An 18107-nucleotide genomic window follows, 5' to 3' on the forward strand; every position below is an offset into this window, starting at 1 on the left:
ATTTGGGTCTTACAGGATTAAAGGTTTGGGACGGCCACAACTCTTCCTAGAGCTGGCCGTTCAGCTGAACTGAGCAATCGTGAGAGAAGAGCCTTAGTAAGAGAGATACAGAAGAAGCCAAAGATCACTGTGGCTGAGCTCCAGAGATGCAGTTGGGAGTCAACTATCACTGCAGCCCTCCACCAGTTGGGGCTTTATGGCAGAATGGCCCAACAAAAGCCTCTCCTTTGTGCAACACATATGAAAGCCCGCATAGAGTTTGCCAAAAAAATACAAATAGGACTCCCAGACTATTAGAAATAAAATTCTCTGGTCTGCTGAGACCAAGACCGAACTTGTTGGCCTTGGTTAAGAATAGGTGAGGAGAAAACCAGGCACTGCTCATCACCTGCCCAATACAATCCCAACAGTCAACCATGGTGGTGGCAGCATCATGCTATGGGGGTGTTTTCTAGCTGCAGGGAAAGGTCAAATAGTTGCAATTGACAGAAAGATGAATGCATACAGTATCCTGGAAGAAAATCTGTTCCAGAGTACTCAGGACCTCAGACTGGACCGAAGGTTTACCTTCTAACAAGACAATGACTCTAAGTAAACAGCTAAAATAACAAAAGAGTGGCTTCGGAACAACTCTGTGACCATTCTTGACTGGCGCAGCCAGAGCCCTGACCTAAACCCAATTGAGCATCCCTGGAGAGACCTGAAAATGGCTGTCCACCAACATTCACCATCCAACCTGACAGAACTGGAGAAGATCTGCACGTGCAGGTGTGGAAAAACTTGTTGAATCATTCCCAGGAGGAATCATGGCTGTACTAGCTCAAAAGGGTGTTTTTACTCAATACAGAGCAATAGGTCTGAATACTTATGACCATGTGATATTTCAGTTTTTCTTTTTTAAAGAATTTGCAAAAAATTATACTTTAGTTTGTTTCTGTCAAAATGGGATGCTGAGTGTACATTAATGATAAATAAAATTTTGTGATTTTAGCAAATGGCTGCAATGAAACAAAGAGTGAAACATTTAAAGGGGTTTGAATACTTTCTGTACACACACACACACACACACACACACACACACACACACACACACACACACACAGTCGTGGTCAAAGGTTTACATACACTTGTGAAGGACATAATGTCATGGCTGTTTTGCGTTTCCAATAATTTCTACAACTCTGATTTTTTTGTGATTGGAGCACATACTTAATCGTCACAAAAAACATTCTTGAAGTTTGGTTCTTTTATGAATTTATTATGGGTCTACTGAAAATGTGACCAAATCTGCTGGGTCAAAAGTATACATATAGTTAATATTTGGTTACATGTCCCTTGGCAAGTTTTACTGCAATAAGGTGCTTATGATAGCCATCCAAAAGCTTCTGGTTGAATTTTGGACCACTCCTTTTGACAAAATTGGTGCAGTTCAGCTAAATTTGTTGGTTTTCTTACATGGACTTGTTTCTTCAGCATTGTCCACATGTTTAAGTCAGGACTTTGGGAAGGCCATTCTAAAACCTTAATTCTAGCCTGATTTAGCCATTCCTTTACCGCTTTTGACATGTGATTGGGGGTCATTGTCCTGTTGGAACACCCAACTGTGCCCAAGACCCAACCTCCGGGCTGATGATTTTAGGTTGTCCTGAAGAATTTGGAGGTAATCCTCCTTTTTCATTGTCCCATTTACTTTCTGTAAAGCACCAGTTCCATTGGCAGCAAAACAGGCCCAGAGCATAATACTACCACCACCATGCTTGACAGTAGGCTAGGTGCTCCTGGGATTGAAGGCCTCACCTTTTCTCCTCCAAACATATTGCTGGGTATTGTGGCCAAACTGCTAAATTTGTGTTTCATCTGGCCACAGAACTTTCCTCCAGAAGGTCTTATCTTTGTTAATGTGACCAGCAGCAAACTTTAGACGAGCCTTAAGGTGTCGCTTCTGGAGCAAGAGATGCATTCTTGCACGGTACTCTCAGTCCATGGCGATGCAAAACACGCTTGACTGTGGACACTGACACCTGTGTTCCAGCAGCTTCCAATTCTTTGCAGACCTGCTTTTTGGTGGTTCTCGGTTGACTCTTGATCATCCTGACCAATTTTCTCTCAGCAGCAGGTGATAGCTTGCGTTTTCTTCCTGATTGTGGCAGTGACAAAACTGTGCCATGCACTTTATACTTACGAACATTGCCTGCACAGTTGCTCTTGGGACCTTAAGCTGCTTTGAAATGGCTCCAAGTGACTTTCCTGAATTGATCAAGTCAATGATTCGTTTTTTCAGATCTGTGCTGAGTTCCTTTGACTTTCCCATTGTCGCGTTTGTAACCGAGTCTAATGCCTGCATCACATGAGCCCTATTTAAATGGGCTCAGAGAAGTCAACAGGTGTCGTCAATCATAATCACTCACAGAGGCCATGCCATGAAGCAAATTTTATTTGATTGTAACTTTTCTACATCATCAACATTTATCATGTAAGTTGCTGTATGTATATTTTTGACCCAGCAGATTTGGTCACATTTTCAGTAGACCCATAATAAATTAATAAAAGAACCAAAATTCATGAATGTTTTTTGCGACAAACAAGTATGTGCTCCAATCACTCTATCACAAAAAAATAAGAGTTGTAGAAATTAATGGAAACTCAAGACAGCCATGACATTATGTCCTTCACAAGAGTATGTAAACTTTTGACCACGACTCATATATATATATATATATATATATATATATATATATATATATATATATATATATATATATATATATATATATATATATATATATATATATATATATATACACATATATACATATATACATATGTATATATATATATACATATGTATATATATATATATACATATGTATATATATATATATATATATATATATATATATATATATAAATAAAATACATGTATTAGGGGTGTGCATCTCTACCTTAAGTGGCGATTCATACATACAGTATGTACAGAATAAACCACATGATCATGTTAGTACATCAGTTGAGGAAAATTAGTACATTACATTAATAACATCCTGTAATTTGATGTTGGTATTATTATGCACCGATGTATTTAATATTCTGATAGATTAACACCAATAGTAGCATTTTAAAACTCTGCTAGACTCAATTATACCTATTTGACTGATCAACATTACTAAATCATTTATTCAGAAAGTATAAATAACGACAAATGAAGATAGAATACTATTAACCGAAACATGTAAGTGTAAAAAAAAAAAAAAAAAACATTATGATTTGTACATTATCAGCATGTGCTTGTTAAATTTTTTAAACAAAGAAAAAAATCTGAAGTTCTATTTATTTGTAAGTTATCATGCCATGATTTTACTAGTCCGGCCCACATGGGAATAGATTTTCCTTCATGTGGCCTCTGAGCTAAAATATACATTCAATGATAGTTAATGTTAGCTGTCCAGAATGCTACTACACACAAAGCTAATGCGCTGGCACGTTACGTCATTAAATGTTGAAAGTGCCTGTATGAACCCCACCTTGTCCAAATCTCCACAAGATTGTCCCAATCGTTTGTGCTGCAAAAATTTTTGTTTGTAACTTTACAGTTTTTAAGGTATTCTGAAATACAAAACCCAAAACCTGTGAAGGTAGGCACGTTGTGTAAATCGTAAATAAAAACACAATACAATGATTTGCAAATCCTTTTCAAGCTATATTCAATTGAATAGATTGCAAAGACAAGATACTTAACGTTCGAACTGGTAAACTTTGTTATTTTTTTGCAAATATTAGCTCATTTGGAATTTGATACCTGCAACATGTTTAAAAAAAATCTGGCACAAGTGGCAAAAAAGACTGAGAAAGTTAAGGAATGCTAATCAAACACTTATTTGGAACATCCCACAGGTGAACAGGCTCATTGGGAATAGGTGGGTGTCAAGATTGGGTTAAAAGCAGCTTCCATGAAATGCTCAGTCATTCACAAACAAGGATGGGGCGAGGGTCACCACTTTGCAAATTGTCAAACAGTTTAAGAACAACAATTCTCAACAAACTATTGCAAGGAATTTAGGGAATTCACCAACCACAGTCCGTAATATCTCAAAAGGTTCAAAGAATCTGGAGAAATCACTGCACGTAAGCGGCAATGCCCGTGACCTTCGATCCCTCAGGCGGTACTGCATCAAAAACCGACATCAGTGTGTAAAGGATATCACCACATGGGCTCAGGAACACTTCAGAAAACCACTGTCATTAATTACAGTTCGTCCTCTGTAAGTGCAAGTTAAAACTCTACTTCGCAAAGCAAAAGCCATTGATCAACAACACCCAGAAACGCCGCCGGCTTTACTGGGCCTGAGCTCATCTAAGATAGACTGATGCAAAGTGGAAAAGTGTCCTGTGGTCTGTGGTTTCTCAGTTCGAACAATAAATATATTGTCTTTGCAGTGTATTCAGTTGAATATAAGTTGAAAAGGATTTGCAAATCATTTTATTGTTTTTTTTACGATTTACACAACGTGCCAACTCCACTGGTTTTGGGTTTTGTACATTTTCTGACTAATCAAGTCATCCAGCCCCAACCTAGTCCAAATAACAGCAAACGTGTTCCATTTGTGTGTGCTATGTTTGTGCTGCAAACATAGCACATTATAGTTTTTATGTTACTAACTTTACAATATTCATAATCATTTTAACCCCAGAACACGACCGCACACCTCGCCGTTCTCTAGGCACTCCCACTCGTTTCCCAAAACCCGGAAATGCTCCCGCGTGGACGAACCAACAACAAACGAGTTGCACGGCAAAGCTGCCTTGGTGTGCACATTCAAACAAATTATCGAGTTGTGCAGACACATTAAGCATTAAAAACACTTCCCTTTTTTTCTCAACCGCCATCGTTTGCCCGTGTTGTAAAGCTGGTTGCTAACAGAGCAGCGGCGCAAAGCCCTGACGAACAGCTAAAAAACCGGGAGTGCCCAAAATACAGACAACCGTAACATCAACTGTGCACCGATCGACCCCGGATGCATCCACCTCTCAAAGACACGCAAATATAATGGACATAACAGTTTATTTGGCCAAAGACATATGCCCTGTATATACTGTGAGCAGTACATGAATGTATTCCTTTGTATGTGCTGTCAGAATCAGAATCAGAATAGTTTTTATTGCCATTGTTTGAGAACGGGTTCACAAACTAGGAATTTTTCTTGGTTCAATCGTGCAACATAAAACACATATAACACAGATTTGGTAATAAAAAGAGCTGTAACTGAGCTATCAGATCTTGTTATTGTTCATGTGCCTGATGGCCGAGGAGAAAAAACGGTTCAGGTGGCGGGAGATGTGGGTCTGGATGGACCGTAGTCTCCTGCCTGAGGGGAGAGGGGAGAATAGTTTGTGTCCAGGGTGAGAAGAGTCAGCTGTGATCCGACCCACACACCTCCTGGTCCTGGAGGAGAACAGGTCCTGGAGGGATGGGAGCTTGCAGCCAATCACCTTCTCAGCAGCACGTACGATGCGCTGCAGTCGATGCTTATCCTGGACTGTGGCGCCGGGGAACCACACTGTGATGGAGGAGGTGAGGATGGACTCGATGATGGCTGAGTAAAACTGCACCAGCATCTCGGTCGACACCTTAAGTTTCCTTAGCTGCCGCAGGAAGTACATCCTTTGCTGGGCCTTCTTGATGAGGGAGCTGATGGTTTCTTGGGCACCACTGGGTGATGGTGGTGCCCAAGAAACGGAAGGAGTCCACAATGGAGACGGGGGTGGGAGAGTCAATCAGGGTGAGGGGGGATGGTGGGGCTGTGACTTTCCTCAAGTCCATGATCATCTCCACTGTTTTCTGGGCGTTCAGCTCTAGGTTGTTGAGGCTGCACCAGGACGCCAGCTGGTCCACCTCTCTCCTGTAGGCGGACTCATCGCCATCCGAGATGAGCCCGATGAGGGTAGAGTCATCCGCAAACTTGAGCAGTTACGGACTGGTGACTAGAGGTGCAGCAGTTTGTATACAGGGAGAAGAGCCAGGGGGAAAGTACACAGCCCTGAGGAGTACCAGTGTTCGTGGTTCGACTGTCCGAGACAATCTTCCCCAGTCGCACGTGCTGTCTTCGGTCTGTCAGGAAGTCAGTGATCCAACTGCAGAGGGAGTCGGGCACGCTGAGCTGGTAGAGCTTGTCTCGTAGCAGTCCAGGGAGCATGGTGTTGAAGGCAGAGCTGAAGTCCACAAACAAGATCCTAGCGTAGGTTCTTGGGGAGTCCAGATGCTCCAGGATGAAGTGGAGGGCCAGGTTCACTGCATCATCCACAGACCTGTTGGCTCTGTAGGCGAACTGCAGTGGGTCCAGGAGGGGGCGGTAATGTCCTTGAGGTGGGGCAGGACCAAGCGCTCTAAGGACTTCATGACCCCAGACGTCAGCGCAACCGGCCTGTAGTCATTAAGTCCTGTGATCTGTGCTTTCTTGGTGACAGGGACAATGGTGGAGGTCTTAAAGCAGGACGGCACGCGGCATAGCTCCAGAGAGGTGTTAAAAATGTCAGTGAAGATAGGAGCCAGCTGATCCGCGCAGTGTCTGAGGGTGGAGGGGGAGACACCATCCGGCCCGGGGGCCTTCCGCGTATTCAGCTTCAAGAACTGCCGGCGTACATCCTCCTCTCGGATGGAGAGGGCCTTTAAAGTCCTGTGATGTTCTTGGAGTCCTGTGATGTCCTTGGAGTCCTTTAAATCCTTCAATGAAGTGCTGGCGTTGGTGGGGAGGGTGATGGTGGGGGGAGCAGAGCTTTGATGAGCTGATGGCCGTTCATGATGACAGTAATGTATGTTGAGGCCCTGAGCGAGAGTCCGGTCATTCAGGGCCTGGGGGGCTTTGGGCTTATAGTTAGTAAGTGCCCTTAGCCCTCTCCAAACGGCCGCAGAATCATTGGAGCGGAACTGTTCCTGTAGACGGTTAGAGTACACAGATTTAGCTTTCTCCACTTCCCTGTTGAAGTGGTACTTCCCTTTCTGTAGGTACTCCGGTCTCCGCTTCTCCACGCAGCCTCCTTCTTCTTGCGCAGCTGTCGGAGCTTGGGTGTGAACCAGGGCTTGTCGTTGTTATAACACGCCCTGGTGCGCGTTTGAATGATGCGCGCCTCATTGAACTGAATGTATGAGGTCAGAGTGTCCGTATACTCGTCCAGATTGTCCGTGGCCGCTCCAATTGCCTCTTAGTCTGTCGTCTCCAAACATGCGCGCAGCTCCTCTACAGCCTCAGCGGTGAAACACTTAATGGTCCTCATAACAGGTTTAGCCAGTTTCAGTCTCTGTCTGTATGAAGGGATTACGGTAAGTGCACCATCATGTGATCTGATAGTCCGAGAGCAGCGCGCGGGACTGCATGGTATGCCTTGCTTATTGTAGTGTAACAGTGATCCAAAGTGTTCTCCTCTCTGGTCGGGCATTTAATAAACTGCCTATACTTGGGTAATTCCTGGCTCAAATTTCCCTTGTTAAAGTCACTAAGTACTATAACAAGAGAGTCCGGAAAAGACCGTTCCACATGTAAGAGCTGGCCTGCAAGCATGCGCAGAGCATCATGCACGTCCGCGTTGGGCGGTATGTAGGCAGCCACCAGTATGAATGAAACAATCTCACGCGGTGAGTAAAAGGGCTTACAGTGAATGAAAAGATATTCCAGTCTTGCATAATCTTATTTTTTTACTTTATTGCACTTCATGATCGCACTCTGCAATGACATTTATTTTAGTCAGCCCTTTGTCTTGTATATATTTGATTTTATAATTAATTAATTGTTTTTCCAGTTTCATTTTGAAATGAAAGCCAAGTTTACATACTGTTTGTTTAAAATAATGAGTGCAATAAAATATGTTTTAATTAACAGTAAATAATCATGATTAGTAAGCGTGATTTCAATATTGATGAAAATAATCGTGATTAATATTTTGTCTATAATCGTGCAGACCTAAGTATGTCAAAATCGCCCCAAACGTGTCCCATCCGTTTGTGCTGGTTTAGGGTGCTTTGGACAAGATGGGGGGCTGGATGACATCACTAGTCAGAAAATGTATTCGTAACAGCATAAACGTAGCACAAACATTTGAGACAAGTTTGGGGATATTTGTACAAGGTGGGGGAGTCATACGTGGTCGGGATATACTGTATTGGCAATCTGCGAAGTGACATTGTTGTAGTGATGTGTTTGTGTGCTTGTTTCTGAAAGCAATGGAAATGCAGTCAAATACACACAGAATGTTCTGAGGGCAGTGATTCCAAACAATGCTTTTTCTATTCCATAATGTCGGCTTGTACTCACTCGGGCGCCTTGACAAGGAGTTTGCGGATGAAGTCAACAGCTAGCTCAGAAACCCTGGAAAAGGCCTCCCTGCTGTAGTCCACATTGATCTGGGACACGTTCAGATAAGTCTCCTGCTTGTCGTCGCCAGCAAATGGAGACTCACCTGTGACCAGCAGGTAAGCTATGACGCCCACACTCCTGACGAAAACACACATAGCATTTATGAAATCATCAAAAATTATAATCACCAAATCTAATCATAAATCACATACACATATTTGACAAAATATATCAATTAAATACCACTGCTAGTGATTTACAACATTGTGCTTTATTATCATCATTTCTATGTATAGTAAAAACAATCATTGCCATAATTTATATATGTACAGCAAATACACTTATTACCATAATCTTTACGTACAATAAAAAGTTAAAAGGAAGCTCACCAAAGGTCTGTTGCTGTTGTGATTGGCTCATAATTGAGAATTTCTGGAGCTGAGTGGAAGAAAAAAATAATCAATGATGAAGAACCTTTACTACTACAGGAATTAAGTCATTTCTCATTGAGGTTGTTAGTCTTAGAAGAATAACAACATACATCAAGAAATAGTTCATGTTTATTAAGTCTAATGTCTTTGTAGTCTGTGTTTTTATAACTCGTTCTAGAAGTTTCTTGCAAGGTACCTGTGGGAAGGAAGCCTTAAACTGGGCCTAGTTGGATGCTTTCCTCACCACCACTCACTCTGGTCTTAAACTCACACCACAAGTTTCCCATTGGATTGTTTTGCTGTACTAGAACACAGAGTCGTAACCATTTCCTCACCATCTTGGTGATATGTGTCAGGTCATTGTCCTGAAAGTTTCCCATTGGATTGTTTTGCTGTTCTAGAACACTGAGAGTCTTAACCATTTCCTCACCGTCTTGGTGATATGTTTCAGGTCATTGTCCTGTTGGTACGTTGGCCCCTTTTGCCAAATTGGACATTCTCAGCAGATTATTTTATGTTTTCATCAAAAATATTTATATAATCCACCTACCTCAAGATTCCTTGACCCCGAAAGGGTTCACTTAGCCACTAGAAAGAAGGCAGGCACCCCATAGCATATTGTTTACATCACCTGAGTTGACAGTGGGCAGTTTTCCTTAGCATGCATGCTTTTTATTGTCTTCCTCCACATGTACTGTGCATCTCTATGACAGAATAACTCAAAATTAATCTCATCAGACAACAGGGTGGTTGACCAAAAGCTAAGATCTAGCTTCCAAAAACGTCTAGTAAAAGCCAGGCAAGCCTTCAGATGTGTCAAGTGTTCTATATCAGCCAAGTCAAGAGTCCTGTTGAAGACCAGCGTGATGATGAGAAAAGTGTCCTACCAGAGACATGCAGGAAGCCTATGGACACTTACAACAATCTTCTAGCAGCAGCCTTAAAATACAGACTCCCGTTCATGATGAAATACATTGGACTCCGTAAACATTTACTGTATATAATCATTTTTAAAATGGTATTTAAAAAAAAATCCATTCTTGTTTTGTTTACCACACTTCCTTAAATCATCCACTATTTTTAGATGGAAAGAAAGTTATCATGAGATATACAGTACATGACACACATGGTATAAGACAACTCATCTGATAAGTATTATTCATCTCAATTCAACAATTGCATTAAAAAATGAGTTACAATCATTTCTAAGTAACGTAATATAATAGCAGTAAAAAACATGTTTTCTGTACACAAGTAAGTAGTGGGCAAAAACTTCATATTGCAGTAGTTACTGTATATGGCAGTACCTCAGCTTACGAGCACCTCTTTTCCGGATATGCGCTGTCTCTCCGCTAATTGTTATGTTATGGGTTGCTAGCAAACCTTTGGGTTCCGTGCCTCTCCACTATTACTTGGCATAGCAAACATCATAATGAACCCTGTAAGATCTGACCAAAACATGTGGTGTCTCACTTGATAGCTCATATGCTTATAGCTAGGGATGGACATAACTTTGTATTTCAAGCATGGAAAGGACGAAAGTGAGTGTGATGGTTAGTGCTGAGAAGAAGTAGTGGATGATGTTTATTGAAGTAAAAAAATAAATAATCAAAAACATTACAGAGCGTGCAGCTAGCTAACCTGGTGAAGGAGTTGAAGCCTAGCCCTGCTAGTCTGAAATAGATATGTAACAATAAATGGTATTAGTCTCGCTTAAAAAGTGGCTAGCTAGTTTTTGTAGAGAATAGGGACTAACGTTTATTGATAATTGGCCCTCTTCTGGGGAAAACCGGGCTTGCTGAGGGGGGACGGCCTTCACCCGAACCGGGAAGACGCCATCACTCTTTCCAGAAATATAGACTACTATTTGAGTCAAGCTTGACTAACTACACTAGAGCAAGCTCGGACACAGGCAATTACAGTGTCCGTTAGTCCGGGTGAGGAGTTAGTTAAGCTAGAACTAACCAGCGCCAGGCTGGAAAATTCCTGCACACATAGCATTTCTTGTAGAATAATACATAACTCACAATGTTTTTCTGTAATGACTGTGCCAGAGGTGATCATGCATTCTACTGAGGTGGCAAATTTTGACTCACTAAATCTATCACAGCACCAGGTAAATAATCTCAAGATGTGAACGAAATTATTTAAGGCGCACTACACAAAATAAACGTAACGTTATTAATATCAGTACGACGGATACCATTAACAAAAATGCCTCAAAACAGCCCACTACATATAACATGGGCTTTTTGAAGGTCAGATCATTGTCTCCCAAAATGTTATTATTTAATGATGTCATTAGAGAATCTTAACGCCATTGGTCTCAGCGAAACTTGGCTAAAACCAGATGAATTTTTCCCGCTTAACGAGGAATCTCCTCCCTCCCTATATGTCAAGGTCAAGTTCAAGGTTTCTTTAACGGTACCCGGAGGTAAAATAGTTGTGCAGACATTTGTAATTCAGCGTCAAGACAGAATGAAACAAGAAAACACAAATCATTTAAGACATAAAATCATTAAAAAAAAACACAAACTATCACCAGTATACAGGCACACTCTAGAACAATACAAATATAATACCTAAAACCAATACAATTATTGTGATTAAAGTGCTATGGCATAATAAATAAATAAAAACACCATGTGATGGCAGCAGGATCAAAAGTATTCTTATATCGTTTAGTCCAACAAAGAGGAACAATGAACCGATGACCAGAGCAAAGGAGCTGGAATTCACTGCGTAAAGGATGATGGGTGCAGTGGTTAATAATAGAGCTCGCATATCATTCAGATAGGTTGAGTTGTGGTTCACCTGTAAGCTTACTAACCCACTTTACAATTTGATTTAGTGCAGACTTGTTTCTCAAGGACAAACTACCAAACCATTACACTAGGGTGAAGGACAGAATCGTATCAATATATCCCCGATAAGAGTGACAACATGGTTTTATCTATGTGGAGACGTGACAATTTCCTCAGGCAATGAAGACATTGGTGTCCCTTTTTACACACCGCCTCACAGTTCATCTCGAAGGTCAGCTTTGAGTCTATAACCGTGCCAAGGTATTTGTAGCAGTCCACACAGTCTACAGGGTGACCTTTAATGACTGTGGTAGGTTTGGTATTGGTGTGGGTTATAAAATCAATAATCATGTCCTTCGTTTTAGATATCCATCAATTCATCTCCTTCCACTTATCTGAGGTCGGGTCGTGGGGGCAGCAGCCTAAGCAGAGAAGCCCAGACTTCCCTCTCCCCAGCCACTTCGTCCAGCTCCTCCCGGGGGATCCCGAGACGTTCCCAGGCCAGCCGGGAGACAGTCTTCCCAACGTGTCCTGGGTCTTCCCCGTGGCCTCCTACCGGTCGGACATGCCCTAAAAACCTCATCTGGCTCCTTTTGATGTGGAGGAGTAGAGGCTTTACTTTGAGCTCCTCCCGGATGACAGAGCATCTCACCCTCTCTCTATGGGAGAGCCCTGCCACCTGACGGAGGAAACTCATTTCGGCCGCTTGTACCCGTGATCTTGTCCTTTCGGTCATAACCCAAAGCTCAAGATGGCTGCAATCAGAAGTCTCTGAGAAGAAAGCGAGGCCAAATCATCCCAAAATGAGCCGATTAAACTCCTGAAACTATGTGCTTCTAAATAAATACAAGACTGGAATCCTCCGCTGAAGAACCTCTTTAAGATTTGAAATCCTATATTGATTCATACTATTATAACATGACGACAAAGAAGCGTGCTATGCCAGCTAAGTCACGCAATATTACTAAGGACTTAAAAGACATCGAAGGTTCATTGCAAAAATCAATGACAAATGACAAAACTTCGAGTTATTGAAGAAACTGTCTGAGCATGTTGAGGAGCTTAAACAATCAATGGAGTTTCAAATGGCACTTGTGGACGTGCTAAAGCAGGTAAACGCTACTCTAAGAGCAGAAGTGAATAGCCACAGACAGCAAACCTCTGACATCAAAAATACAAATATAAAAATCACGCAAGATATTTTGGATCTACAATGTAGGAGTATGCGGAACAATTTCATAATTCACGGCGTTCCCGAGGAAGAGTGGGAAACTTACCAAAAAACAGATGAGCTGGTCCAAACTTTTCTCACATTCCATCTTAAGATGGACGGCGCAACAGCGAGGAACATCAGCTTTGGACGAGTTCATCGTATTGGAAAAAAAAACGACATTCTCAGGAAGAGAAGGTATGTCGTCCAATTGTTGCACAGTTTGTTGACCCAAAGAGTAAATCCATGTTAATGGAACGTGGAAAAGAACTCAAGGAAACAACCTTCTCCATCAGTGTTTCCAGCCGCGATACTCAAGAGAAGACGGCTGTTGTATCCAATAATGAATGAGGCTAAAAAGAACAACAAACGAACCCATCTAATAGTGGACAAACTCTACATCGAAGGAATTATTTTCAGAAATGCCAGCATTACATACTGGTTGAGTGGTGGTGTTGATATAATCCAAACGGAATGAAAAGAACATATTTCAACCGCACCAAAACAATGACACGAGATGATGATGTCATGCATCCACAGGTAGTCATGAAAATGTTTAACACCACCAGAAAACCTTTATGAGGTACAAATACGACTTTTAGTCAGGTATAAAGTAAAAATGTTTGCATTTTTCTTTATTTTTTTTCAAAACTGTTTTTTGGGATGAATTACTGGCCAGGTTATGTTTTTATTTTCCTTTTCCTTTTTAGCTTTCTCCTTCTCTTCTGATTTTGTTTCCCTTATTTTTTTTCTTCTAATTTTTGAAAATTCTCTTTAAGCATGCTTGTTTTGCTATTTAACATTATTCCATTTTGTGGTAAAGGGCAATGGGAGGGGGGAGGTAGGCGGATTGATAAGGAAAATTAACTAATTTAAAATATGCTTTGAGAAGACATACTTACTAAATATTATGTTTGATAATTTGTCACACAAGGAAGAAAACCAGTTAACCCAAACATAAGATATTGCAATGACTAGAAAAGGTTTAAGAATTATATCTTGGAATGTAAAAGGTGCAAATGAACAGGTGAAACAAAGAAAAATTCTGAAGCATCAAACAATCTTCAGCCTAAACCCTTTCGGTTTATAAAATTGTCAATTTCTGAATGTAAAATTGTTTGTTTATTTCTTTGACCACTGACCAAATAAATAATAAACTAAACTAAACTAAACTGAACTGATATTGCTTTTCTACAGGAAACCCATTTGAAAACTGAACATTTAAAATATTTGAAAAAAGGATAGTTTGGTGAGATAGTTGGTGGTGGACTGTCCTCCAAAAGATCTGGTGTTGCTGTAATGTTTAACAAAAAGATGAACTATGTTATAAATAGTATATTTTTAGATGCAGAAGGTAGATATATGATTATAAATTGTCATATAGATAATAACAATACCACACTGGTAAACTTATATGCACCCAATGATGATAAACCTTCTTTCTTTGGTGACATGGAGCTCAAATTGGCAGATTATGTTGATTCTGATATTATTATGGGTGGTGATCTAAATTTAACAATAAATCCAAACATTGATAAAACTGGTACAATTTTTGACCCAAGAAATCTGATAGTCCAATTCAAATAGACGTAAGCTTTCCACCAGTCGCTTTTCAATTCAAACAATGGAAAATGTATATTTCTTTATTAGAAAGTGAGGAAAATAAATTAAAAATTAAATAATTTATTTCAGATGTTATCAAAAATAATCAGGATTCTGTCTCTGACATCTCCACAATATTTGTTATTATTATTTATTTCTGGTTTATTTGAAATGAGGACAGATACAGAAACATAGATATCTGAAACAGTCATCCAATGTATGCGTCATAGTGTGCGTAGCCAAAGCTAATTTACAACACTTGTCCCCAATATGAGAAGCACTTACATGCTGTATAAGAGGAAAACTTATTAGGATTGCAAGCTTTAAGAATAAAAAACAACATGCTGGAGAAAATTAATTATTGAATGGAATCAAACAATTGCAGGACACATTGTTCAAACAATATAATCAAGAAACATGGGTCAAACTTTGCAAACAAAGAATGGAATATGATAATATAATAAAGCAGAAGGTTGAATATTAAATTAATGGGGCAAAATTATAGTTTCATGAATACGGGGAACAAGCTTAAAAGCTCCTTGCATTAAGATTAAAGAAGCAGATGACTAGAAATCATATATCTAATATGAAACTTTCAGATGGTAGTACTTTTGTTGATCCCAAGCAAATTAATGAAACGTTAAGAACATTTTACACAAATGTATATAAGCCTGAGAAAGATTGTAGCATAGAAGACATGCAGACATATTTGAACGCAATACAACTTCCATCAATATCAGAGCATGACAAAAAATCACTAGAAGAACCTATACAATTAATGGAAATTCAAAAAGCTATAAATTAATTTGCAAAAAATAAATCTCCTGGCCCAGATGACTACAATACAGAATTGTATCAAATATTCAGTGAAGACGTGTCTCCTCTATTATTATAAATGTACCAACCTTCATCTAATAAACAATCTTTTTCTCCAAGCTTCAACTTTTACCATATCTCATTGATACATAAAAAGAATAAAGACCCATGGATTTGCAGTAACTGTCGTCCTTTATCCCTAGCCAATATGGACAACAAAATATTGGCAACAATCTTAGCCACATGATTATCAAGTGTTATTGGAAAAATAATTCATACTGACCAAACTGGCTTTACGGAAGGTCGACAATCTTCAGACAATATTAGGAAATTGTTTAATGTTATCTACTATGTGAGAAGTCTCCCTTATTCCACAGCAGTATGTACTGTTAATGCGAAAAAGGCGTTCGACGGTCATTTATGTTTTGCACAATACGTAAATTTGGATTTGGAGATTATTTTAAACAAGACCCATGGCATCAGTCAAAACCAATAATCATATTTCAGAACATTTTTCATTAAAAAGAGGAACAAAACAGGGATGTCCCGCATCTGGATTATTATTTAATTTGATTATTGAACCCTTTGCTGCAAAAATAAAACACAATTTCCCAACTCATATGGAAACGGAGTTTGTACAATAATTATCACCCAGTGTTGCCAACTTGGCGACTTTGTCGCTAAATCTGGCGACTTTCCAATCCTCTTAGCAACATTCTTTTGTTATCAACAACTAGCGGAAAATTTGGCATCTTTCTCTGGTGTTATGGGAGACTTTTTTGTGTCTTGGAGACTTTTTTGTGTCTTGGAGACTCTCATGTGAAAGCATGCAGCCGTTCCTCAACGAGCAGTGACGGGTACTGCCCCTCACAGGGCGGGAATTGCAGCAGTTTGCGAATGCGCAAATCATTTGCCATCTGGACTTTTATGGTGCATGCCATTTGTACTGGGAAGTCGGAAGCCGAAAGTTTCGACTGGAATTTTAGATGTAAATGTTTCTCTACCGTCACACCTAGGTAAGTCTCTGATTTAGATTTTCCTACGCTACACAGCCTCAGTCACATTACATCCTTACTCACCCCGTTTGTGTGTCTCTCTCTCTGTGACAAAATTTGAACATCTAGCTAGTTATCTCATCATGTCAGTCAGTGCAGAGACTGACATGACACACCTTGAGACTGCTAATGAAACGCGCATGTGCACAGCCGCCACTTTTTCCACCTTGTTTTATATAGAGAGATGTAAACAATTCTTCACTGTCACATCAAGCTAAAATAAATCACTGCAACATCCCAATTGTATTGTTCATGTTAATTATCCAGTCATTAGATTTGGTTCGTTAGTAAATATCACAGTTCTCCATTCTTTTGATTAAATGTAATAATTTAACATTAACAGTGCAGAACAAAATGTATTTAAAAAAACAATTAAGATTCAAAATTAGAAAGTTAATTTTACTTTTAATCATACTTACCATTTTTTAAACTTACTTTTGTATCTTTCCGACAGCGTCCATTGCCACGAATTATGCAAATTAGGAGATGATGTCATCGAGCAACTTTTAGGACAGCCAATAGCTACTTGCCTTGCTGAGGACTTGCTGTGTTATCACCCTACAGCCTCACAGTATAGTTTTTTTATTGGTTATTTCTTCATTTTAAGACCATAACGTAGACAAAAGTTCTGAGTCTGTCTGCATAAAGCCAAATATTTTTGTAAGTAGATTATTGCTTATCGTTCAAGACAAGAATATGCTGAATGAAAGTCTAAAAGTAACATGACTTTCTTCACTTGTTATGTTCGCAGTTATAAGCATATAAATGTATAAAATCTAAAAATCGCAAATCGAATTGCAATCGCAATTTTGGAGAGAAAAATCACAATTAGTTTTTTGTCTTTAAATCGTGCAGCCCTACTTAGTGTGTACTACCGCACCATTCTGAATTTGTGCCGTGTTCAAAACCTGTTGAGAAAGGCTTTAATTCATTGTTGAGACACGGTTGGTGGCATTTCTTGAATACGGCAATGTATGAAAGCCCCTTATGTGTGTAGCTATGTGCCTACTGAAGAAACGTTGTTTTTTTATGAATGGTAAAGAGGTAGATTGTGGTGAAACCTAACGCTTTTACGTAACTTCTTTACTTGAATGTAGCTTTCTATCAGGGTGATTACAGTTAACTGTAAGCATTAGTAATCTTGTATTTTTCCTAGAAAGTTTGAATGTGTAGTCTGTGTAGGTGGTTGATTTTCTTCTGCGGAAACGAATATCCACCAACCAATGTGAAACAAACTTCTGCGCAGTTGTTCTTCAAGGTAAATATTGTACATTAATACATTATTTGATAAAACTACTGTATAAAAGTATTTTTTTCTTATTTAAAAGGCATGTTGTGTAAATGTTAAAATTGGTGTGTATTAGAGGGACCAAGGACAGATTAAATTGATTTCAATTATTTTCAATGGGCAGGGCTAATTTAAAATATGAGTGTTTTGAGTTACGAGTTCGGTCATTGAACGAATTTAGCTCTTAAGTTAGGGTCCGACTGTATTTTCCTTTGTGTGCTTAGTTTTACAGTAATTCATTGTGGAGGCGTTTTCCTTTGTGTGCTTAGTTTTACAGTATTTCATTGTGGAGACTATCAATAAACCACCTTGAATTGGAAGTTTTTTCTATCTCTTCTTTAAAGGGAAACATTATCACCAGACCTATGTAAGCGTCAATATATACCTTGATGTTGCAGAAAAAAGACCATATATTTTTTTAACCGATTTCCGAACCCTAAATGGGTGAATTTTGGCGAATTAAATATTCGCTCTCGGAGCGATGACGTCACAACGTGACGTCGCATCGGGAAGCAATCCGCCATTTTCTCAAACACCGGGTCAAAACAGCTCTGTT

General features: G+C 39.6%; 1 protein-coding gene across 1 annotated transcript in view; it reads right to left on the reverse strand.

Moving 5' to 3' along the window:
* The window catches only part of stk17b (serine/threonine kinase 17b (apoptosis-inducing)), a 42841-nt gene that overhangs the window by 3132 nt on the left and 21602 nt on the right, over nt 1-18107 (reverse strand). The window contains exons 5-6 of the mRNA XM_061926416.2: nt 8735-8783; nt 8304-8483 (exon numbers count right to left, since the gene is read on the reverse strand). Of these exons, the coding sequence (XP_061782400.1) occupies nt 8304-8483; nt 8735-8783 (229 nt within the window). The remainder of the gene's footprint in view (nt 1-8303; nt 8484-8734; nt 8784-18107) is intronic.

This window comes from Nerophis lumbriciformis, linkage group LG31 (assembly GCF_033978685.3).
Source record: "Nerophis lumbriciformis linkage group LG31, RoL_Nlum_v2.1, whole genome shotgun sequence".
NCBI classification, from domain to species: domain Eukaryota; kingdom Metazoa; phylum Chordata; class Actinopteri; order Syngnathiformes; family Syngnathidae; genus Nerophis; species Nerophis lumbriciformis.